This window comes from Labeo rohita, chromosome 21, assembly GCF_022985175.1.
Source record: "Labeo rohita strain BAU-BD-2019 chromosome 21, IGBB_LRoh.1.0, whole genome shotgun sequence".
NCBI classification, from domain to species: domain Eukaryota; kingdom Metazoa; phylum Chordata; class Actinopteri; order Cypriniformes; family Cyprinidae; genus Labeo; species Labeo rohita.
The window spans coordinates 18225181-18252519 of record NC_066889.1 but is presented as its reverse complement, the minus strand read 5'-3'; the positions used below and the strand labels follow the sequence as shown (position 1 = coordinate 18252519).

Here is a 27339-nt window from a genome sequence, read left to right as displayed (position 1 = left end):
CACAGACTTTAACTCTCTTGAAATTAATCACAAGTCTGTTTTAGACTTTTTTTTGTAAGATACCTGAAGCTCAATGTTGCAAATTTCTATAATTTTAGTTGTTAGCAACTTGTTTGCAGTTTGTGCATAAGAATGGCTGCAGAACATTTTTTTATTACTTTATTAAATAAAATAAATGTTCGCTGAAATAAAATAAAAAAGTTAAAATTAAATAAATAAAATCTTACTAAAAACTAAACTTATTTTATTTCAGCCAGCTGCCGAGGAAAAATTTCTCATTTTCATTGTTTAATTTGATGTAGTAAAATAAACCTGAAATAAAAATTAATAATAAAAAAAATAATAATAAACATATAAAACATATTCTTAAAAAACATATATATATATAAAATAAAAATGACAAAAAAAGCTACAAATAAAATAAGCATAAACTTATTTAATTTCAGGCAGCTGCCAAGAAAACATTTCTTATTTTCATTTAGTTAAAAAACAAAACAAAAAAACATATAAAAAATATTTAAATAAAAAAAAAAAACAATCAATAAAAATGACAAACACATACAGCAAATTACTAAAATAAATAAATAAATAAATGAATAAATAAATAAAATAAACAAAAACTTAAACTTATTTTATTTCTGTCATGACAGCTCTCGGAGGGATTGGCATGGTAATGTACATGACAGTGTAAATGTATTTGGTCTTGGCGGAATAGATCTGCTACGCTGCTGCTGCGGCAGAGCAAGTACAGAGACTTGCTACTGCCAATACATTAAAACATACTGCTGTGAGCATGTAAGAAATATTGCTGCTGCACATATAACGTATATGAATAACACACATAGCATGCATGAATCACCTCGTAGCAGATCTATACAGGTGGAGCTGGGGAAGGTGGAGGGTTTCTGAAGCATGCTGCAAAACTGTTTACAGCTAGCACTAGTCATATATTTGAATGTTGAGCAGTGAGCTCATTGGCTACTGATACAGGAGAGAACCAATCAGCTGTGCCATGTGATAATGATGCCATTATGTCAGATTGAGTTAGACCTATCAGGATTGCGCCATCTAGATTTTCATGCCAGAACTCTGTATTTCAGCCAGTTGCCCAGGAAACATTTCTCATTTTTATTTAGCTTAACTTGATGTACTAAAATAAACCTGAAATAAAAATGAACAAAAACTATAAAAAAAAAAAAAAAGAAAAAAAATTAAAATGACAAAAACATACAACAGATTACTAAAATAAAATAAAATAAAATAAATAAAACTTATTTTATTTTAGCCAGTTGCCAAGGAAACATTTCTCATTTTCATTTAGTTTAACTTAGTATACTAAAATAAACCTAAAATAGAAGTGACTGGGAAACTGTATAGACATGAAAAAACATATAAAACATATTTAAAAAACATAAAAGACATACAACAAATTACTAAAATGAAATAAAATAAACATTTTATTTTACACTCTTGCTAAGTGGCTAAACTTAGTATATTAAGTTAACTTAATATACTAAAACCTGAAATAGAAATGAATAAAAAATATATAGACATATAAAAAAACATATAAGGTATATAAAACATATAAAAAAATAGGAAAAAAAATGAAAATAAATAAAAATAAAATTACAAAACATACAACAAATTACTAAATAAAATAAAATTAAATTAAACCTAAGCTTATTTTATTATATTCACTTGCCAATGAAACATTTCTCATTTTCATTTAGTTTACCTTGATGTACTAAAATAAACCTGAAACAGAAATTAATAAAAACTATATAGACAAAACAAAAACAAAAAACATGTTAAAAAAAACGAATAAAAATGACAAAAGCATACAACAAATTGCTAAAATAAAATAAAATAAATGTATTTTATTTCAGCCAGTTGCCAAGGAAACATTTCTCATTTTCATTTACTTTGACTTGATGTACTAAAATAAACCTGAAACAGACATTAATAAAAACTATATAGACATCTAAAGCATATAAAAAATATGTAAAAAATAATAAAAATTACAAAACATACAACAAATTACTAAAACTTTAAATAAATTTAAAATTAAAACTGAAAATATAAAACAAATTCAATTTATAAGTGTTTTTATAAATTTGTAAGTTCAGAAATCGGTGGTCAGTGAGATTTATTTTAATATTTTAAAAGAAATCCTTATGCTCAGATGCTGCATTTATTTGATCAAAAATATAGTAAAATGTGCTTTTGTGAAATATTATTACATAATATTGTGTAATATTATGTAATATTGTGAAATAATATTACAATTAAAAATAACATTCTAGTCATTTTGACATGTAAAATTATTTAAATAGCTTAGTTTTAGTAATTTATTTATTTAGTTTACTTGTTTAATATTTTTTGAAATTGTTAATTATTTAATCTATTTTAAAATGTAATTTATTCCTGAGATAAAAACTTTGAATTCTTGAAAAAGTTTAGAAAAAATTATTTTTATGAAAACCTAGATATATTTTTTTCCAGGATTGTTTAAAGAATAAAACGTTCAAAAGAACAGCATTTATTTGAAATAGACATTTTTACTTTTGTAATAATTTAAATGTCTTTACTTACATTTTTGATCAATTGAATGCATCCTTGCTGAATAAAAGTATTAGTTTCTTTAAAAAAATATCAAACTTTTAAATAGCAGTGTATGTTTAAAACAAAGCATGAAAGTCTCTTCAATTTATGTCAATAACAGATCTTATTTTGTGAAAAAGTGTGAATTAGCCTTGACTGAACAGCCATATAAATGTGCTTCTATAGCTTTCACAATATAGTTTTAAATAAAATGAGTGGTTTGAATATTAACTCTTGTGCCAGAGAGACTGATCAGTTCTGTGTGATAAATTCCACAGCAGGTTCAGTGGAAACTTGCTCTGCTCATTTTCAGAGAACGGCCTGACTCGCTGACCTCACGGGGTTAATAATACACTCTGGCAGTGTGGACACAGGATGCTGAAAATGCCTAGGCACACACGTTGCTCCATTTGCCCGGATTATTCACTCATTTCCAAACAGCCGGGGAATTATAAAGCACCCTAAGGTTTGGTGGTGCAGGTGGTGTGTGTCTTGCTTTACCCCTGCACTCAGGATGTGTGTGTTTGATTTATAGCTCAGAGGAGGATGTGGCGCAATGACCTCAGCCCCTGACCCCAGGTCTCACTCAAACGGATTGCACAACAACAATCAATTTCTAATCATAACCCAAGAGTTAGTGTAAGCTCTGACCTATGCATTATTCAGTTGAGGGACAAGGGCAAGCAATGCAAGCCCCTACGCACAAATCATGAATATTTAACACCGATCTACAGCGACGCTTCTCTGTAACCACAGCGATTAAACAGAATGTTGGAACAAAAAATGATGGTGTAGGAGTATATTTATTCTCTTACCCTCAGTCATCACTCACACTTGTGCTGGGAACATGTTCGACTCTCTGGTTCATAACAACGGCTTGAGAGTAAATCAATAACAACAGACTGAACGAGAGTCATGCAAATCATTATTTTCAGCCAGCGAGTCTGTGAGGCACATGTCTGAGAAAAAGCACACGCTGCTCAGTAAACCATTTAAGAAAAACTTCATCCTGCATCTCCCAGGCTCATCAACATCACCTATTATTTCCGTGATGAAATCTAGGTCTGTGACAACCAACCTAAGGCTTAAGACGAACATAGCTAGAGCACTGGGAATAATACATTGTAATAATACATTTTCAAGTATTTAATTTAAGTTTTAATTTAATGAGTTTTCAATAATAACATGTTATAGTTTTTATTTTATTGTTTTTATTATTTTTTTATGAGTATCAAAATAATCATTTTTGGTTTTGTGGGATAGATAGATAGATAGATAGATAGATAGATAGATAATAGATAGATAGATAGATAGATAGATAGATAGATAGATAGATAGATTTATTTTATTTTATTTGATTTTATTTTATTTTATTTTTCCAATGATAACATGTTGTAGTTGTAAATTATTGTAAATAATAATTTTTGGCTTCATTATTTTATTTTATTTTATTTTATTTTATTTTATTTTATTTTATTTTATTTTATTTTATTTTATTTTATTTTATTTTATTTTATTTTATTTATTTTATTTTATTTTATTTTATTTTATTTCCAATGATAACATTTTGTAGTTGTATATTATTGCCAATAATAATTTTTGGTTTCATTTTTTATTTTATTTAATTTTGTATTTTGTTTTGTTTTGTTTTGTTTTGTTTTTTGTTTTATTTTATTTTATTTTTCCAATGATAACATTTTGTAGTTGTGTATTATTGCCAATAATAATTTTTGGTTTCATTTTTTATTTTATTTAATTTTGTATTTTGTTTTGTTTTATTTTATTTTATTTTATTTATTTTATTTTATTTTTTCCCAAAGATAACGTTTTGTAGTTGTATATTATTGCCAATAATAATTTTTGGTTTCATTTTTTTTATTTTATTTTTTTTTATTTTGTATTTTGTGTTTTGTTTTTTTTGTTTTGTTTTGTTTTATTTTATTTTTTAATTTAATTTAATTTAATTTAATTTTTTATTTATTATTTTCGTTTAATAACGTTATAGCTGACCAAAATATGATTTTCTTTAAACACTTTTTATGAATTGTATGAATTTCCAATAATAACATGCTATAATTTTTATTTTTTATATTATTTTATGAGTTTTCATAATAATCATTTATTTATTTATTTATTTATTTTGACTTTCCAGTAATAACATGTTATAGTTGTAAAATATTGACAGTAATATTTATTTTATTTTATTTTGGTATTATTTCATTTAATGAATTTCCAATGATAACATGTTGTAGTTGTATGTAACTGGCAATACAAAAATTGGTTTCATTATTAATTTTATTTTATTTTATTATTACTTTTACGAGTTTCCAATAATATTTTTGTTATAGTTGTAAAATACTCTCAAGATTAGTTTTTGTTTTATCTAGTTCATGTATTTAATAATGTTACAGTTGACCTTTCTTCTCCCTAGTTCTACAAATGTGAATGTGGAATTTCTCTTTCTGATCTTCTCAAAATAAGAACAAGCATCTACTGCCTTCAATATTGAAATCAGTTCAATACCAAAGAGTGCAATGTCACCAGAAACACAGCAGCTGTCTAAAATTTCACCACTGTCTGCATATGGTTGTGTCTACAGCAGCAAACCACCAGAGCCTTTCATCTGCTGCGCACTCAACTTCACAACTCATTCAGCAGTGTCTATTAATATTAATAAGCAATTTAATTTATCACATATGTCTTGATAAACAGCAGTGTTTGGGAATGTTTCTGTCTTGTGTCGCTGAATTGAAATAGATTAAATTGTATTGTGCAGCTTCCTCACTCAGTTTTCTTCTGTCACTTGCTATTAAGCTGAATTCTAATATACAGCATCAGCTGTAAAGCAACTGGCCTTCCTGTAACGGTAAAGGGAGTAAAACAGCTCAATAATCAATATCAATAACCCACAGGATATTGTCATGTAAGGTCACTGAATGCAAGCTACTGAAGACAAGCTGACAACATGAGGTGTCCACCAACAGAAGATCTTTACTCTTTTACATACACGATGAATGTAAATCAAGGTCAGTCCTATCTATCTATCTATCTATCTATCTATCTATCTATCTATCTATCTATCTATCTTTTACCTCACGATTTTATCGACCTAGCAAATATCTATAGACGCACACAATATAATTGTAATTCATTAAGATGCAGCATATGTGTGGTGGTTTTGCACCATCTAGTGGTGTAAAAAAAATGTCTCAGACTGAGGATCTTCAAGGAGAGATCTTCATACATCAGAAAACTTATTTCTTAACCATTTAGTTCATAAACTATCCTCTATTTCCATTGTTGACACTATAATAGCATCCTATATTATAGCAGTTGTAACTGACAGGTACCCCTGGTGAAAAAACCAGCATATGCTGGTTAGGTAGGTTTTGATGCTGGTTTAAGCTGGTCCTTTGCTGGTTTATGCTGGTCTTTAGCTGGTTTATGCTGGTCCTTTGCTGGTTCATGCTGATCCCAGCATCAAAACATACCTACCAGCATATGCTGTTTTTTTCACCAGGGACGACTACTAAAAAGGTATCCTTACAAAAATTAATCATGGTTTTACCACAAATAAAAACAAAAAAAAACACGGTAATCACAAATTAACTATGGTTTTGCTACACTAACCATATTGTAACCACAGTATTTGTAGTAAAACGTGTTATCCCTGGTGAAAAAATCAGCATATGCTGGTTAGGTAGGTTTTGATGCTGGTTTAAGCTGGTCCTTTGCTGGTTCATGCTGGTCCTTGACCAGCAACATGACCAGCAAAAACCAGCAAAGGACCATCTTAACCCAGCTAAGGACCAGCATAAACCAGCAAAGGACCAGCTTAAACCAGCATCAAAACATACCTAACCAGCATATGCTGATTTTTTCACCAGGGGTATCAATAGGCTACGCCAAAAAAAAAAAAACACGGTTAATACTATTTTACTAAAATAAAATCATAGCTAATTTTCGTAAGGGTACCAACTGTCACTGGGGCGGTACCAAAATGTACACTTCAGGTGTTAATATGTATCTTTTAAGTACAAATATTACCATTTGGGGTAAAAATAGTACACGGATAGCCTATACCTGTTAGCTTTTAGCTAACGCTGCGCCTCAGAGGCAGCTTTGTACCTTTTTCCTGAGTGAATATTGCAAATTAGTGAATATTACACGTATATACGGTTCATTTTTATACAAAGAGTCTTTGCACATTCGATGGGTCTTTATTTTGTGAGGTAAAACACCGGGTGGCGCTGTTGCTCTGTTGTGGTTTGTTTCAGACTCATGTGCGTTGATCAGGCAGAGACTCGGAGAGCCGGTACACTTACATCAACAGATGATCTGCTGCTTACTGCAGTTGTTTGACTGTGACACAGTGCAGAGAAGAGCACTTCAGTCTCCAAATGACTGTGATGGAATATGACAGTTTATAGCAACACGTGTGGATTCACAAAGACGTCTGAAACACGGAGCCCCGGGGTGAGTAAAGTTATCTCAATGATGCTGTCTTCCACTTAAATGCCTTCAAGTGTCAAAATGTGCAACAGGTTATTGAAAAAACCATGAAGTACTGTTCATAAATGTTTTAACATATTTTAATAATAGTAATAACTATAATTGTATTGTTTTTCCTTAATTGCACCAAGTAATAAGATCCCATATTAGTCCTTTTGCATTTTTACAATGGGAAATATTGGAATTCTTAGTTTCAGTTAGAGAGGATCAAAATGTCTTTGTTCACTGGTCAGATTTTAGAGGATTTGCCTGCAAATATGAAACTTACAGCTGGGATTGATTCGTATCAAGGCTGTGAACATTATAGCTTTTAGTCTTTTTGTTTTTATTTAATTTTATGATGAGCAAAAACTTTGTGGAATCCTTTTCAGACAGATAATGTAAAATAAGATCTATGTTATTGTATGTTTTTGTCATCAAAGCTCATTTTACATATTGTTATTGTTCATATATTTCATATACATTCATAATAACTACAAGATAAATGTGTTTAAGACCACTACATTTGTGTTACTCCCATATGGGTTTTATCATTGTGTGTAAATGTCACTTTCATAACTTGTGAGCAGCTCATGGCTTATGTTTTCTTGTCACTACAGGTTGTGATTTATTTAAATGCAAATGCCACTCAGTTTTCCGGGTGGTATGAAATGAAAAAAGACGTTGTGTGGGAAGGTGTTGAAATCAGTTATTAGAGGGTTTGACAGTGCAGATTATTTTCATTATGTCAGTTATGTCACGTTAACATGTTTTGCTTGGTATAAGAGAAACTTAAGAAAACTGATCAAATCAGAGAAGCTGCCACCAGTAAATATCGCAGTGACAATAACTTGCTAAGAGTTGTGGGTGTTTGTTGAAGCACATTCTTATTGAAACCTATAGAGCTCCTATAGAGCTGCCTATTGCATTGTAATATGTTCAATTGTGATGCCTCACGTTTTTGGGTGCGGTTTCAAGCATAACATGTTCATTAGGAATGTTTATTCAGAAATAGAGTTTGAAGTTCATATTGTGCAAACCAGTTTAGTTAATGCATTTATACAAACAAGAGTGTTCAGATTCCAGATGTTCTTTATTTAGACGGATCTATAGGATTCACATGGTTGAAATCCCTTGTGCTAAGGGAATAGTGAACTCTTAGATCTTATGAGACAAGATTAGTGGAAGTTAGTGTCGTGTCACATGACATCAGCTTTGTACGTCAAATCAGCTGTCTTTTTGGGTCATTTGATGAAACGGGTGCCTGTCCCAGTTTGATTTTACAAGAAAGAAAAATCTGTTAGAAAAAGAGTCAGCAAATTGCATTGTGGTGTCGTAGGCTAAATGCATGCATTTTGGGATATCATAATTGAATAGATTCAGGGTAACAGAGTTGAAGTTACAGTTTAATTTGACAAGCCTTGTACTCAAGATTTTAAAATAAAGATCCTTCTAATATAATGTAATAGCAGTAATGTTTACAGATTAATACTTTTCATTTGTCAGTTGTTTACTATACAAAATCATGGTAACAGGGTTGACATTTTAAGATTGTCCCCTACTGACAAACATTACAAAATTTTGGATAAAGTGGAAGAAACTTTAATTTTGATTAAGAAATAATAGTGCTTTATAACTGGGAATATATTGTATGATGCTAACAGGATTGAAGCACAAACTAGGGACATTATTAAGGATTTATAAATACAATATGCCAATTAAACTATATAAAAACAAAATGCTAGATTAAAATTCCAATACAAAATAATTATTATAAAAATTAAAATAATAATTCAATGCTTTCAGACCTTCATATTCTCTGAGAAATTGTGTTTTTCAATGCAAAGTTTCTTGGGTGAACACTTTTGCAAGAGAAAATAAAATTGTTGAAATATAATTTTTATCTTATATATTTCTCATATATGGGCCATTCTATAGAATTGGTGCGAATCAGAGTTGGAAACATCTTGAAAAAATTTTTGTGTGTATGCAAATTGTATAATATCCAAGGTACATGTTTCTAGTAATTTTGCAGTTAATTCTCATATTGTATTTTCATATTGCAATATTTGTCCTCTACCCAAATTTGTCACTACTGGAACACAATAATATATACTTTAATAAGAAGGGTCTCTATTGACCTATTATGATTTTGCTTACATCTGCATTGTAAATATATTTTTTGCTATTTTATTAAAACGTTTTCAGAGGTAAATCAATAACAATTACAATTTTAACAATATTTCAAGTGTGATTTATGAAATTTGTTGTATTTTGAATCCACTTTTTTTATAAAAGGCAAAAAGTTAATCACACTGATATCAAACTTAAGGATTCATTAGTTTAAATATACATTGAACCAAAAACTATCATAACGTCTTATTTCTGACAAAACATCCCATGTTTCGGTAGTGACAGTAATGCTTTGGTAGTGACCACATCAAATTACAGAATTTTGACCCACAAACAAAAGCACTACACAAAACATACTAAAATACAAAAAAATTTGCAAAACTGTATTAAAGTTTTGTTTATTTCCCCCCAAATAAAGGATTATGTGTTCCACTTTTTTCACTACCGAAACAATGATGACATGTTTCGGTTGTGACTGTTATGGTAGTGAAAAATGTATGGGATAACACCCAAAAAACACAAAGATGTCACACTACCACAACTTTACCAAATGTTTCGCTCGTGACTGTTTTGGTAGTGACATTAAAAACAACAATGGAATAAAATGCAAAAATTATTTCAATATCATTTTCATAAGTTGAAATTTAGGGGTTATGGTTTGGGACAGCCACCTCCCAACTGAAAGCATCAAATAAATGATGATTTTATACATATTAAGCTTACTAATAATTTACATATTATTGTGGGTTTCAATAGATAATAAAATGATCTTAGTAAACATCTAAGATTTGAATACTTAAACGCTTTTTAAATGTGTTTTTTGGTTGTGGGACAGCAGTTTGCACCAATTCTGTAGAATGGGCTCATATAATCACATTGTGTACATAGTGTGACTCACTAAATATACTGTAACTATATACTATTATATTTGAAAATAGAAACGAGTATTAAATAAAAATACAGCAGTCTGAACTTATTTACACAATGCATTTTTCTATTTTGTTCGCGCACCACTTATGTGCATCCCTGCATATTATCTTATGTTTTTTTACATCACTATGTCTCTTTAGTGTTGAAGCATAGTAAAATCTGCCTTCAGATGGTTATTGTTAAATGTATTTATCCACACGTATATCAGGCAACAGGTGGCACCTGTTTTGTCGAATGACCCTGTTACTCTGTCCTACACAAGAATCATGTGTAAATCAGTTGTCCTCTCTGTTGTGCTTCTTAGAATAGCCTGTTTTGTTCAGTGTGTTTGATACAGGCCTATAATAACCATGTGGCTCATTTGAAACCCAAACGAAAGCAACCGAACAGGAAAGAAGTGTCCAAGCTGTCTCTGTAATACCCACTTGAGCCTCCCAGCTGGGCAAATACATCACACGCTTCCAGTGTTTACTCTGTGAGAGCTCTCTCCACTTCTGCGTGAGTTATGGCTCCAGCGCCACAGGCACAGGGTGCGATTTGGCCACTGTGGGTATTAACAGTGTGATGATGGAGTGCATGCACTTTGAGCTGAAGTTTTTCTATCTTCAATGTCTCGCCTTCAATATTTGATGTGTTTTGAGGGTATAATAAGACATATGACTCCAATTTAAGCCAGTGGTTTTCGACCTTTTTTTGTTTTATGTACCCCACAGCACCATCAGTAAGGCTCAAGTTCACCCTGTGTGACATCAAATCAGAAATGTGGATGCAAAAACATCTATTAAGTCTGTAAGGTGTGAGGAAAGTTATATTAAAACTGCTAAATGCATAACGTAATTCTAAATATATTAAAAATATATTAAGTGTAGCTGTAATAATTGTAATATGCTAGGTTTATTAAACAACTAGATTAGGAAGCAAGCTACAATGGTTTTATTTCACGAATACTGCTAATACATTAAAAAATTAACATATGTAGTATTCCACTCAAATTTGCACATTTTAGACATATTGCATTGCACATAGTTCATTAGGAATTTTAAATAGTTCACCCAAAAATTAAAAGTCATTAATTACTCATTTTCATGTCGTTCCAAACCTGTAAGACCTTCGTTCATCTTTGTAACACAAATTAAGATGTTTTAATGAAATTTGAGAGCTTTCTGACCCTGCATAGACAGCAACACAACTGACATGTTTAAGGCCCAGAAAGGTAGTAAGAATATTGTTAAAATAGTCCATGTAACTTAAGTCGTTTAACTGTAATATTATGAAGCTACGAGAATAATTTTGTGCACAAAGAAAACAACAACTTTATTCAAGAATTTCTTCTCTTCTAACAGTCTTCGCAGTGCGTTCACGGACTATTTTAATGATGTCTTTGCTAACTTTCTGGACCTTGAATGTGTTAGTTACATATTACTGTCTATGCAGGGTCAGAAAGCTCTTGGATTTCATCAAAAATAACCTAATTTGTGTTCTTAAGATGAACAAAGGTCTTACAGGTTTGGAATGCCATGAAGGTAAGTAAATTTTTGGGTGAACTATCCCTTTAATACTTCATATATTTTAGGATGATTTATCAAACAAAATGCGGATCGACAGCATGCAGTGGTTAGTCCTTGTGAGTGTGTAGTTTTGCTTAGAAAGGAAGACGGTCAGACATTCATCATGGCTCGTATTTATTTGTTATATCCCACAAGCCTGTGTTTCATTTATAAACGTGCTGATGGTTTAGTCTCAGTGCTCTCACTTTGAAGCTCATGCTGAAAGAATATGATTGAATTTGGGATGTGAGAACACGAAACAGTTGTGTTTGTCCCTCAGGAGAGGGACTGCATTGTCTTGTGTGAACAAAACCCCATCTGACCACTTCCATACAGATGACCAGTGATGGCCACAGCATCAGACTCAGCGGACGAGTAAGAACCACCTTAGAATATTTGACTACATATATAAGTATTTATCTTGGCTGTTTATGTGTAATTGGCTGCATATTTTTGTCTACAGTTCAGTGGATCAAGTCGTGTCTAAACACACTTCGAAGATAACACTGTCTATCGTCTTGGTGACCATCATTATACTGACTGCTCTTGGTAATTTGCTTGTAATGGTGGCTCTCTGTAAAGACAGACAGCTAAGGTAATGCTGCTTCATATCTACATTCAAATTCCTTCTATCAGTGTACATTTTCATGTTAAAATACATATAAATTAAGCTTAAGATATTTAAAGGTAGCGATTTGTAGGTTAATGTTACAAAAACGTAACACTGTGCTTCTTTAGTGTTTTCAAAACATTGTTCAGTTTGTTTGAGAATCTTGACCAGCCCCACATAGCAACAATGGCTCAACCAATAGCGTGTGTTTGGGGCGTGGCCATCTGTTGTTCCAACCAATGGCAGATGGGGGGCGTGTTTGAACAATCTTTTTTAAAGGGGAAATTGGAAGCAAAATTCACTTTTACATGGTGTTTCCATATAAATGTGTCTTAGCAGTGTGTGGACAAAACCACCCTACAATGATAAAAATCTATTCACTCTTTTTTTTTAACCTCCAAAAAACCTAAACAGTCCCAACTGTCAAGTCGCCCACGACCACTGACGGACTGTCCTGTATTAGCATATTTCCACCCCTCAGCCAGTTGTGCGCTGTTCACCATTTTCTCTGTGCTCAAGCAGCTGTAGGGGCAACAATGTCTGGTAAGCAAAGCAGGTGTCCCGACATCAGAGCCACTGAGGATGTAGTGGATTCGTTTTGTTTTTGATGGTAACACGCCACCAAATAAACAAAAAACGGAAGAGAGGGGTGGAGTGAGCAGTAGCTCATTATCATTTAAAGAGACATGCACCTAACGGGTCGCTGTGAATAGAGCTGTTTTTGACAAGGTAAAATGGGTGTTGTTTTAAATGACCACTAAGGAATTTTAACCAAAGTATGTTGCAGACATTTCATGTTAATCATAAAGAATCATACACACTTGTGGAAAATGGGCCTCCGATGTCTCCTTTAAAAAGAGTGTTGTTTCTCAAATAAATTTATCTTGTTTTAAAGATGCTTGGATATTTTCTTTATGTATTTTTGCAACATATTTTCCATAGTAAGTTGAAATGGATCTTTTTTTTACTTTTCCTGTTCTAATTTTCTCTAACAGCAAGAAAAAACCATGATAGCATTTTTTTGACTTTACAAAAGAGGAACAATTATAGAGATATTGATTACATTGGTTAGAACAGAAAAAGATGTCACATTTGCTGTTACTCCCTCATGGTGTGTTCACACCAGACGCGAGTGATTTACATGTTAAGTCAATGCAAAGACGTGATAGACATCCTACGACACGATTTGTGCGAATTGAGTGTTTCGGGCATTTGACGCGCTAACGCGTGATTTGCGCGAATTGAAATATCTGAACTTTGGCGAATATTCATGCCACGTTTACCAATCAGGAACAGAAATCCGAAAAAACAATAGAGGACAAAATCAACGTCGCTGCATATGGATACCCGGAGCTGTACGATGCATCTTCGTACTTTTATAGAAACCGGAATAAAAAGGATCTTGCTTGGAAGAAAGTGAGTGAGGAGGTCGGACAATCTGGTAAATTGTAAAAAAAGCTCTTTACTTTATGCAGGTGTGCATAATTATTAGGCATGTTTTCTTTTACAGACAAAATGAGCCAAAAAAGATATTTAACCCAGACTGAAAAGTCCAAATTATTAAATGCCCATGAGAAGAATGCAATACTAATGCATTACAAGAGTTTGCAAAGTTAAGGCTTGACCATTGGACAGCGAAATGCTTGTTAAGTCTGCATGGTCAGAAAAAACAGGTGGAGAAGGAAAGATGCATGTTAACTGCAAAAGAATTAGGAATTAAGGTGAAGAGTTAGGTGTGACACCATCAGGAACCGTTTAGTCTCCAGCGCCACCATTTTCCAGAACTGCAACCTACCTGGAGTCTTCAGAAGTACAATGTGTCAGGTTCTCAGAGACTTTGCTTGGTAAAAAATCCTAAAAAATGCCCCTGACTTAATAAGAATAACAAGCTGACGTGTTGTGAAATACATGAAGACAGTTTTTTTTTTTTATAGGCTTTATAGACAGATAAGTTGAGAGTGACTCTTGAAGGACAAGCATCACATCCTCTTGTACCTCTGATTCAAGAATTTATCTTCCAAAATCTGGCAGTAAGTTTTAGGAATTCATTTTAGTCCATCTCTGCAAGTCAGACTTTTCAGGATAGGAGACTAAACATGAACTCCCAAAATGTACTGCAAATTCTTGTAATGCATTAGTATTGCATTCTTCTCATGGGCATTTAATAATTTGGACTTTTCAGTCTGGGTTAAATATCTTTTTTGGCTCATTTTATCTGTAAAAGAAAACATGCCTAATAATTATGCACACCTGAATATAGGGAGTTTTTCACTTCCAGCCTTCACAGACAATTATATATCACATATAAATGATTAAATACAAAATTAACAGTAGTTATTAAGACTGATGTGGTTTGGAATTGGTAAAATGTGTTTGGAAAAAAAAATATGACCAGAATATCAACATGCCTAATAATTCTGCACACAGTGTACATAGCTTAAACGTGAGTGTTTTCTCTGTATAGAAACTGAAATATTTTCTACAGTGAACTCATTTTTATTAACATTATTGTTTGTTTATTTACTGTTCTGTATCTAGGAAGAAGAAGACCAACTTCTTCATTGTATCACTGGCATTTGCAGACCTTTTAGTTGCCCTTGTTGTGATGCCCCTGGCAGCCATAGAGCTGACCACAGGTCGGTGGAGCTATGGAGAGACGTTCTGCTTGATCCGTACCTCACTGGATGTGCTGCTAACCACTGCGTCTATTCTGCATCTGTGCTGCATTGCACTAGACAGGTGAGTGCATTTGTGAAGCTAATATAGAAACAAAAAATGACTAATGTTGCTCTACACAGAAAACTGCTTGCGTTGCCATGGCAATATTGAGAAAAGAGCTCTTAAATTAGAACATGTCATCATGCACATAATAGTTTTGTTTTAGCAGTTTTGTTTACTAGATTTGATGATACATTTTTCTTTATATATTTATGTATATATACACTACTGATCCAATAATTAGAATAGTTAAGATTTTTGTAAAGAGGTCTTTTAAGCTCACCTTGGATGCATTTATTTGATCAAAAGTACAGTAAAAACAGTAATATTGTGGAAGTTCATTACAAATTAAGCACCAAAAATAATTAAGCACACTAGAATAATTTCTGAAAGATCATGTGACATTGATGACTGGAGTAATGATGCTAAAAATTTAGCTTTGCATAACAGGAATAAATTACATTTTAAAATAAAAATCTGTTATTTAAAGTTTTAATAATATTTCACAACATTACTGCTTTTATTGGATTTTTCATCAAGTGAATGCAAAAAAAAAGATTTATTTATACAATTTATTTACTTTTTTTCCTCTAAACTGGAGGATTTGCATGTTGGCGTCCAGAGGCGCTCTGAAAGGTTTAAGCCCTGTAATCACGCGTAACCAAATTACAATGTGCTACAATGTTTTTCTGGTAGCCTGCTGTGCTATATACAAAAATGATGTCCGGCCTGTGTTGTTATGTCTAATTTATATTTTGTCCAGTTCCTAATTGTTATGTTTCTTTGATTGCAAAGATGTGTTTTATGTACTACGATTCACTCACAGAGTGAACTGTACGTTCAAAAATGTATGCACAAAAAAAGAAACACATAGTTTATGTCTTGACGCTAACTCCAGGGGCTTGTCAGCGTGTCAGCTAATTATCTGTAATTTGCTGCGTTACGTATGCAAATTTTCTCATGCATCCATTAGGAAGACCGCAGCTCTTTTGGCCTGTAAGAGAGCAGCTGTGATTTATGCACCGCACCTGGTCCATATGGCAGTAACATGACTCATTCTTAGTCTCTCAAAGCCTCTCTCTATCTCTCTCTTTCTCTTTCAAACAACAAATTCTGTTTATCCCACTGTGTCACCAAGTTCTTTCTCCATCCGTATGATTCCCGTGACTCATGATGTCTTTGCCACGACAGTCTCTAGTGAGAGCATATTTTCTGGTTGCATGTAATTCACAGCGTTAGCTTTTCTAGGAAAGATCAGCAGAATCATTTGGGTTATGAGAAAGTACAGTATGTAGGGACGCATTGAATAAGAAAGATACTGTACTGCCAGACAGCTTCCATGAATCATTTTTGAAATATCTGCATTTCTTGGACAGGTACTATGCGATTTGCTGTCAGCCTCTGGTCTATAATAACAAGATGACACCTGTGAGAGTCTCACTGATGCTGGTTGGATGCTGGGTCATCCCCATTTTCATCTCTTTTCTTCCCATCATGCAAAGTTGGAATACCATTGGAATTGAGAGCTTTGTAAGTGAGGAGTTGTTGGATGCGTTCGTCTTGTTATTCTGATGTTTTATACGCTTTAAGTAATTACTCTCTGCTAGATCTGTGTTGGATGAATTGCAAAACAATTTTTTTGAAATAAATAAATAAATAAATAAAATAAAAAAGGGGCATTTGCCACAAATACAGGGTGCAAAAAATGCTACAGATATGTGTAACAATTCAAAAATGTAATTATTTTATTTAACCAATGAGCGGCGCCATGAAGGATTCTAACTTCCGTTTGGGTGCTTTCATGTTCCTGTCTCCATAGAAATCCATTTTAAAATGGCCTGAGTTGAAACTTTTTCAATATAACTAACTATAAAAATGTGCCCAGTTTAACATTATATTATTGGAAAATAATGAATATGAACGAATATGAATATGAATTCAGCAGATTATACCACTGTTCAAAAGGTTGAGGTTCGAATTTTTTTAATAAATTATTTTTGTAGTTTTGAGAAAGAATGCATTAAATTGGTTTAAAGTGATAAACTTACATTGTTAGAAAAAATTGTATTTCATGTAATTGCTTTTGTACTTTCTGAAAGACATGACACTTATTTTTTTGTCAGAATTGTGAGTTTATATCTCTTAATTCTGACTTTTTAATCAGAATTGTGAGTTTATACAATTTCGAGTTTATATCACGCTATTCTGAGAAAAAAATGTAAATTGGGAGTTTATATGAATGAATAAATGAATGAGGCATTCACACTTGTGAATTTTTTTCCACAGAATTGCAAGTTTATATCTCACAATTCTGACTTTTTTTCTCACAATTGCGAGTTTATACAATTTCAATTTTATATCACGCAATTCTGACCTTGTAACTCGCAATTACGAGTTTATATCTCTATCTATATCTCAAAATCTTTTTTTTCGTCAGAATTGCACATTTATCTCATATTTCTGACTTTTTTCTTTAGAATTGCGAGTTTATACCATTTCGAGTTTATATCACGTAAATTCTGACTTTATATCTCGCAATTCTTAGATTTTTAGAAAAAAGTCAGAATTGCAAGATGTAAACTCGCAGTTGCAAGGAAAAAAGTCAGAATTGTGAGATAAAAAATTGTGAAAACTGGTTGTATAAAATTCTGTTGTATGAATTTATTTGTTAGATGTAGCTGAAAAGGTCAGGACGTTAGGTGATAAATCAGTAAAATAAAAGTTACCAAAAATAATGATTACTGATTTTAGAGAGTTTTTTTTATGAAAAATGAAAATTTTGTCATCGTTTACTCACCCTCATGTCGTTTCACACCTGTATATGTTTATTTCTTATGTTAAACAGAAGAAGATATTTTGAAGAACCAAACAGTTGTTTGTCCCCATTGATCAGTGTTGCCAAGTCCATGGTTTTCCCGCGGAATTGGGCTACATTAACACTATTGCTGCGGGTTGTTTTTGATGTCAGCGGGTTGAGACTACCCCAATAATGTCATATTTAGCCCCTAAAATGCGAATTTACCATGGGAACCCTGACAAAAAAACGCATATATTATGGGGTTTGTTGTGAAAACCTGGCAACCCTGCCATTGAAATCCATAGTAGGGAAAGTAAGTCAATGGGGACCATCAACTGTTTGATTACCAGCATTCTTCAAAATATCTTCTTTTGTGTTCAACATAAGAAAGAAACTCATACAGGTTTGGAACGACAAAAGTAAATGATGACAAAATGTTCATTTTTGGGTGAACTATTCCTTTAATTTATTTTCTGTTTTTTCCTTGTTATTTCCCAGATCGAACAAAGAAAATTCAACTCCTCCCGTAATTCGACTTGTGTGTTCATGGTGAACCGACCCTATGCTCTGGTGTGTTCAGCCGTGGCCTTCTACGTGCCTCTGGTGCTGATGGTCCTCGCCTATCAGCGGATCTACGTCACCGCTATGGGACACGCTCGGCGAATCGGCTCGCTGCACCGGGCCGGCTCGGCCCCTTCTTCGACTTACCCCAACCACGATCAACACGGCTCCAGTCGCATCAAGAACGAAACCAAGGCGGCCAAGACACTGGCTGTCATCATGGGCTGCTTCTGTCTGTGCTGGGCGCCCTTCTTTATCACCAACGTGGTGGATCCCTTCATCAATTACAGCGTGCCCTGGCAGATGTGGACCGCTTGGCTCTGGTTGGGTTACATCAACTCGGGCTTGAATCCGTTCCTGTATGCTTTTCTGAACCGGGCTTTTCGCAGAGCCTTCCTTATGATCCTGTGCTGTGGAAGTGAGCGCTATGCCCCGCAGGGGGGGCTTTAGTCCGAGCAGACGGCACTCAGAGTCTGTCAACGGAACCTCCATTTCTCTCAGGTACAGTTAGTCCCTCCTGAACACACTGAGCTTTTAAAAATGAGTTCTGGGAGAAGAAAGATGAAGGATATCCGTATATATGAAAAGTGCATGGAAGAATGTTGCTAAACTGTATTTTTTATTACTAATATTTAATTTTCCATACCTTCCGAGAAAAAAAAGATTGTGTGCGGTAAACAATAAATATACAATATCAAGTCAACTAAAGCTAAAGTTATGAGCTAAAATTGAGTTAAATGTTTCCCTGTCTTTCTTACAAAGTGCATTATGTAAAATTTAAATGCAGTGTGCCAACATAATCAATTATTGATTATTTTAATGATTATAGCTTAAAATGCAACCCTCAGTTCTGCACATTATGTAACAAGGGGTCCCTGCTCCTTCTCTCTATTATCCTTGGCCTGAAAAATGATAAAAATGTTCGAAATGATAATGTCACAGTAATCTTAGACTATCTTAGACATTATCATAAAAATGATCTTTATAAAACCCATTTAGAAACATGCTAATACCATACAGGCTTTTACAAGACACTTAAAAATGACATAATGGCCTGGAACGTGCTCAGTAACTTTGAAAGTGAAAAGCTGCGTTTAGCCGCAAGAGCTGGTGGAATATTCAGTGACGAGTCTTTCCACGTTTCCAGTTGTTTTTCTCCTCATAGTTTCAGACTGTTTTAAGTGGGCTCTGCCATTACAAAGGCAATTACCCCCATACTGGTTTTGAATAAGTGTAGATGACATCAGTTTGCGGCTCTTGATCAAAACAAAAGCACATGGTTGTGACCATGCATTGTTCGTCGCACTGAAACTTTATGATCTGCGTAAAACAACAGAGGCATTTTAAATACACCACTATTTATTTTCCCATCTTTTATTTGTGCATTTCTATTATTTGTGTGTGTTTTCCACCCCAGGCGAATGAATTACTTCAGTGATGTTTTGACCTTTCTGATTTTTACGACTAAGGCCAGTACTCTGAATGTCTACGCTCAGTGGTTTGCCGTCTCGTCCCAGCAAAATACTTGTCGTTTTATGCACCAATATAATGGGTGTATCCTTATGATTTGCTTTGTTACAATGATGTTTTGGGGAATTATTCCCCATTTTATTACTGTTAAGTGGCTCTAGAGAAACCATGATGTTTGGTTTGCATGAGTAGTCTCCTTTTTTAAGTTTTAGTGTGGTGCAAAGCCCTTGGCCAGTCATGTCATCTTATTTGAAGTCTTTTCAAGTCTTATTTTGCTGTATATCGTTCAGGATATGGTTTAATATTCATAATACTCAAATTAGCTAACCATTTTTTGACATTTTGTCATATTATTAGTGATACTAGTAATATTTGTAATAGTTTTTCCTGCATTTGATGGCAGAACTGTATTAGCTGAGTCACTGACACTGCTTATGACACACATTTTGGGGAAAATAATTAATTGTAATCATAGATAATTTAACAACAACATGTTTTGACTTGATCATTTGTTCAAAATGACATGCTGGTCACATTGTTTTCTCACCATTTTTTAGTTTAAGGAGGGTGTTTGGTTAACAGCTGACATTTTTTTGTGGACATGAGTACATATTTCCTGATTTAGAAGAAAATAACATTTAAATGTAATCTATTTTTCTAAGGTATTTTGATAAATTAAATACATTTAATGCACTGCCATTCAAAAGTTTGGGATCAGTATGATTTTTAATGTTTTTTAAAGGTCTTTTCTGCTCAAGAAGGCTGCGTTTATTTGATTAAAAATACAGAAAAAACAGTAATATTGTGAATTATTATTTCAATTTAAAATAGTGATTTTCTATTTTAATATATTTTAAAGTAGATATTATTCCTGTGACCCAAAGCTGAATTTTCAGTATTAAATGATCCTTCAGAAATCATTCTAATATGCTGATTTATTATCAATGTTGGAAACAGTTGTGCCGCTTAATATTTTTTTGGAACCCATGATACTTTTTTCAGGATTCTTTGATGGATAAAATGCTAAAAAGAACAGGATTATTTAAAATAGAAATCTTTTGTTAGAATATACATTAAAGTTTAAAGTTTGGGGTCAGTACATTTTTTCTTTCTTTCTTTCTTTGAATGAAATTAACACTTTTATTTAGCAAGGATATGTTAAACTGATAAAAGTGATAGTAAAGACCTATATTGTTAGAAAAGATTTCTATTTTGAATAAATGCTGTTCTTTTTAACTTTTTATCCATCAAAGAATCCTGAAAAAATATCACAGGTTCCAGCATTGATAATAAAGCAGCATATTAGAATGATTTCTGAAAGATCTTGTGACACTGAATGCTGGAGTAATGATGCTGAAAATTCAGCTTTGCATTACAGAAATAAATTATATTGATCAAATAAATGGAACTTTGATGAGCATAAGATATTTTTTTTGAAAAACATTAAAAATAGTACTCATCCCTAACTTTTGAACGGCAGTGTAGATAATCTTGACTAACATTTTAATTCATTATTAAATTTGAGACTCATTAATTCAAAAAGTATTTTTAGTTCATCAATTCATAATGGCAATTTCAAGCAAACTAAAAAACAGGGTGCACGAACTAAATTTGTTAGATTATAGTATGTATTCTCTTAATGGATAAAATGTATCTCTCTCTCTCTCTCTCTTTATATATACAGTGGGTACGGAAAGTATTCAGACCCCCTTAAATTTTTCACTCTTTGTTATATTGCAGGCATTTGCTAAAATCATTTAAGTTAATTTTTTTCCTCATTAATGTACACACAGCACCCCATATTGACAGAAAAACACAGAATTGTTGACATTTTTGCAGATTTATTAAAAAAGAAAAACTGAAATATCACATGGTCCTAAGTATTCAGACCCTTTGCTCAGTATTTAGTAGAAACACCCTTTTGATCTAATACAGCCATGAGTCTTTTTGGGAAAGATGCAACAAGTTTTTCACACCTGGATTTGGGGATCCTCTGCCATTCCTCCTTGCAGATCCTCTCCAGTTCTGTCAGGTTGGATGGTAAATGTTGGTGGACAGCCATTTTTAGGTCTCTCCAGAGATGCTCAATTGGGTTTAAGTCAGGGCTCTGGCTGGGCCATTCAAGAACAGTCACGGAGTTGTTGTGAAGCCGCTCCTTCGTTATTTTAGCTGTGTGCTTAGGGTCATTGTCTTGTTGGAAGGTTAACCTTCGGCCCAGTCTGAGGTCCTGAGCACTCTGGAGAAGGTTTTCGTCCATTATATCCTTGTACTTGGCCGCATTCATCTTTCCCTCGATTGCAACCAGTTGTCCTGTCCCTGCAGCTGAAAAACACCCCCACAGCATGATGCTGCCACCACCATGCTTCACTGTTGGGACTGTATTGGACAGGTGATGAGCAGTGCCTGGTTTTCTCCACACATACCGCTTAGAATTAAGGCCAAAAAGTTCTATCTTGGTCTCATCAGACCATAGAATCTTATTTCTCACCATCTTGGAGTCCTTCAGGTGTTTTTTCATGTGTCTTGCACTGAGGAGAGGCTTCCGTCGGTCCACTCTGCCATAAAGCCCTGACTGGTGGCGGGCTGCAGTGATGGTTGACTTTCTACAACTTTCTCCCATCTCCCGACTGCATCTCTGGAGCTCAGCCACAGTGATCTTTGGGTTCTTCTTTACCTCTCTCACCAAGGCTCTTCTCCCCGATAGCTCAGTTTGGCCAGACGGCCAGCTCTAGGAAGGGTTCTGGTCGTCCCAAACGTCCTCCATTTAAGGATTATGGAGGCCACTGTGCTCTTAGGAACCTTAAGTGCAGCAGAATTTTTTTTGTAACCTTGGCCAGATCTGTGCCTTGCCACAATTCTGTCTCTGAGCTCTTCAGGCAGTTCCTTTGACCTCATGATTCTCATTTGCTCTGACATGCACTGTGAGCTGTAAGGTCTTATATAGACAGGTGTGTGGCTTTCCTAATCAAGTCCAATCAGTATAATCAAACACAGCTGGACTCAAATGAAGGTGTAGAACCATCTCAAGGATGATCAGAAGAAACGGACAGCACCTGAGTTAAATATATGAGTGTCACAGCAAAGGGTCTGAATACTTAGGACCATGTGATATTTCAGTTTTTCTTTTTTAATGAATCTGCAAAAATGTCAACAGTTCTGTGTTTTTCTGTCAATATGGGGTGCTGTGTGTACATTAATGAGGGAAAAAAATGAACTTAAATGATTTTAGCAAATGGCTGCAATATAACAAAGAGTGAAAAATTTAAGGGGGTCTGAATACTTTCCGTACCCACTGTATATACATACATACATACACATAGTTTGCTAGATTAAGGGGCGACTACATGTTATCTTTTAAGAGTAATAAATAACCGCCACTAAAGAGGAGGTTTGTTTGAGTATAGCCTGTTATATTTAGCTACCACTATTTGTTTAACTTTAGTGTCTTTTCAAAGGCTTGATTTAATCTTTGTTTTCCCAAGGCAGCCTTTGTCAAAAATGATCTTCTGAAGGAAGTAAAAATAATTATTCTCAGATTTAACCCCCTCTGAAATGTATTCAAGTCAAGTCGAGCTTTATTGTCATTCTGCTACTTGTGTGGACATATAGTGGAATGAAACGTTGTGTCTCGCAGGACCACTGTGCTACATACTAGGTAAACATAAATATAAACATACAACAATAGAAGACCTATTAGAACAATTATAGACCTATACAACAGTTAAAGGAGAAGTCCACTTCCAAAACAAAGATTCACATATAATGTACTCACCCCATTGTCATCCAAGATGTTCATGTCATTCTTTCTTCAGTCGTAAAGAAATATATATTTTTTTTTGAGGAAAACATTTAAGGACTTTTCTCCATATAGTGGACTGATATGGTGCCCCAATATTGAACTTTGCAATGCAGTTGCAACTTTGAAAATGCAGTTTAAATGCGGCTTCAAACAATCCCAGATGCAATTGTAAACGATCCCAGAGGAAGAAGGGTCTTATCTAGCGAACAATCGGTTATTTTCATAAAAATAATACAATGTATATACACTTTAATGTCAAATATTCGTCTTGTCTTACAACTCTGTGTATTCTGACTCAAGACAGTTAGGGTATGTCGAAAAACTCAGATCCTTTTTTTTTCCCTTAACTTCAAAAATCATTTCAAAATCATCCTACATCGCTACAGAAGTACTGACACAGTCTTTGCAAAGTGAACATGCAAAGAAGATCAAATTTCGACCCTAACTGTCATGAACCGGAAAAAAACAGCCCAAGCAGAGTAAGACAAGATGAGCCTTTGACATTAAAGTGTATGTAAATTGTTTTATTTTTATGAAAATAACCGATCGTTTCGCTAGATAAGACCCTTCTATCTCGGCTGGGGTTGTTTACAGCCACATTTGGGGTTGTTTGAAGCCACATTTAAACTGCATTTTGGAAGTTCAAAATCAGAGCACCATATCAGTCCATTATATGGAGAAAAAATGCTGAAATGTTTTCCTCAAAAAACAAAATTTCTTTACGACTGAAGAAAGAAAGACATGAACACCTTGGATGACAAGGGGGTGAGAACATTATATGTGAATCTTTGTTTGGACGTGGACTTCTCCTTTAACCATCTGACTATACATATACTATAAATAGTTGACTATGCATACTCACATTCCCTGGATGATATTATTGTATCCAAATTAATATTAAACCTTCAGTTCGCTTAATTGCTTTAACACCTCGGCTTATTCCAATGTTTTCATTTAAAGCAGCTTTCAAATGCTATAAATACAAGGACTTAGAGTTACACTTAGTCCCTTTTGTTAGCGGCTGCTGCAGAATCTGTCCTTGTGCAACACGAGCGAATACACGGCGAGAAGCGATTTGTTTTTTGTCTGAAAGCTACAGCCTTGATCCCCGCATGAAGTATTTTAGCGCCGCATTTTTCCCACTTTGTTCGTTATCAGACTGATGATTGGCGATGCAGAAAAGGTGTCAGAAGACACAGCTCTCTCTGCTTCTGTTTCCATAGTGACTTCTCTAATGGCCAGCATCCAGCAAACCTTCACTGTCAATCACAGCCTTTCACATTTTCCATATTCTACACATATTTTCCAGAGGTATGTGTGGAATGTGACGTTCTTCCAACCGAGGAACATTTGTGCGGCTTAGCGCTATAGCCATGTGGTTTAAGCCTGGTCTCTACTCATGCGGAGGGCTTTGATTTGAGATTTCTGAATCCGTTCAATGGCGGCCGTGCTCACGTTTCGCTCGGTGTGACTTAAAGCTTCACGTTTGTGAGAAGAACTTCGGACCTTTGGCTTAATCAGAACCAGGTACCGCAGAAGATTGCGTCTTTCCAAGAATTAATAACGCAGTATTGTTTTCAAAACCTATTCAGAAAGATATGTACACGTTAGCAAGTGTGAAGGTAAACGTCTTAGACGTTCAGGTTCAGCCAAGGTCAAATCACACAGCCGTGAAACACAAAGCCAAGAAATAAAACCAAAACATATGAGAGAATGTTTTATTGTTGCTCTTCAATCTAATAAGCAGCATGATTGAGGAATGATAACATCCTGATAGCGTTCTCTCGCTGATAACTTCTTGAATAGAAGCTGAGATGAAGGTGGTCACATGTTTTATGGCCCTATCTTAGATTAAGGACGTTGTTGTTATTGCTGCCTATAAAAACGTCCTCTTGGAGAGAGAAATTAAATTTGATAGCACCGTGGCCCTGCACCCTGACATCACTTTTATTCAAAGACGAACAGACCTGTCTCAACACATTTTTAAAAACCTGTGATTGAAGCCATTTTGACGCTAAATCTGGCTTGTGATGAATTTGACGCTGCAGTAAAGGCCTTAAATATTGATTGTGATGTTTTAGGGTGTCAGCTATAATAACTGTGCAGTTTTAATTTCTGCCATTAAGATCTCAAACACTTAGAGTGGGTTAACAGGAGCAATGGGTTAATGTGTCCGATTGATTTTACAATGTACTTTACAAGCTTTCCCTCCTTGCCGAAGCAGTTATTAGCTCAGATTGATCTTAGAAGTGGCACTATTTTAGCAACCCGCTATACAAATAGTGCCAGTGATGAGCAAACCTCCTCGCCGTGTCTAAAAGAGGGCATAACTATTATTATCTTGCGATTACAAACTATTTGATTACATATAGCATATCGTAAAAGGTGTTGGATTGTTGCTGTAATCTTGGTTTGACTTTTGAGTTTCTGTCTAAATTGTTAAAGGAATAGTTCATCTAAAACTTCAATCATCAGTGTTGTTAATGTTAACTTCATACTAAAACTGTTAAAAATAAAATATAAATATTATGTGAAAAGCTTAAAAATGAGAAACGTTATTTTGGCAACAGAATGAAATAAGTTTAAAGAGATCCAAAGAGTTCATCCAAAAATGAAAATTCTGTCAATTACTCACCCTCATGTTGTTCCAAACCTGTAAAACCTTTGTTCATCTTCAGAATGCAAATTAAGATATTTTTGATGAAATCCAAGAGCTTTCTGTGTGAGACATTCGTTTTATTAAATTCAGCTATAGGCTAGATATTTTTTCATTCCTTCTGATAGCTGTGTTAAAAGCAACAAAACACAAAATTATTGTGATTACTGGGCGGCTGGCGTGCTACAAATAATAAATGGAAGATGTTAAATATTATTTCCAATCATTCACTGTATTACACCGTTATGAATAGTCACTTATATACCTTAGAAAAGACAACAATATAACTTATGTTAACAAGTTGGATTCCACTTCAACCTTTAGAACGTTTTATTGTTGTTTTTAATTAAATACATGTAAGGAATAAAAGATTGGACGCACAGATATTTTTGCGGAGCAGGTGGTGGAATTTTCACAAAAAAAAACGTATAATTTAAAGAAACGAACGTCTCTTTGTAATCGAAAAGACAGTTGATTCACATGAATACAGCGATCTGTCCTGCCACATTAAAGAGCGTCAAAAACACATTATTGCAATCATATTGATTGTATTTCACTATAAAACTGACATATTTTGAAAGCTGAGACTTTGTTTTATATTAAAAGTTCCAAAAGCATAAAGCTTATTGCTATTATTGGGTGGCTGGTGCACTACAAATAGGCCTAATGAAGGCAATCGAAGACGTGAAATATTTTTTCCAAGCATACTGTCACTGTTAGTATAACACATGGTATGATTTCTGCTAATAATCCCAAATATTGTCAAATAAATTCTGGTGGCCTGGAAACATCTGCTGGGGCTCCCAGTCTGGCCCATTTGCATGCTCTCAAAATATTATAACTTTAATTGCTATGATTTAATTCTCGTAATTACAACTTTATTCTCGAAACATTTTGACTTTATTCTCAAAGCATTTTGACTTTTTTTCTTGAAACATTTCGACTTTATTCTTGAAACATTTTGACTTTATTCTCAAAACTTTTTTATGACTTTTTTCTTGAAACATTTAGACTTTATTCTCATAA

The 27339-nt window shown here is 33.8% G+C and overlaps 1 protein-coding gene across 1 annotated transcript in view; it reads left to right on the top strand.

Moving 5' to 3' along the window:
• The first annotated feature begins 6940 nt into the window (after positions 1–6940).
• si:dkey-247m21.3 (5-hydroxytryptamine receptor 4) overlaps positions 6941–27339 on the top strand; it is a 34485-nt gene continuing 14086 nt past the window's right edge. Inside the window, 7 exon segments of the mRNA XM_051092828.1 lie at positions 6941–7077; positions 11983–12077; positions 12166–12297; positions 14851–15051; positions 16407–16560; positions 18326–18820; positions 18822–18889. Of these exon segments, the coding sequence (XP_050948785.1) occupies positions 12049–12077; positions 12166–12297; positions 14851–15051; positions 16407–16560; positions 18326–18820; positions 18822–18889 (1079 nt within the window). The 5' untranslated portion in view covers positions 6941–7077; positions 11983–12048.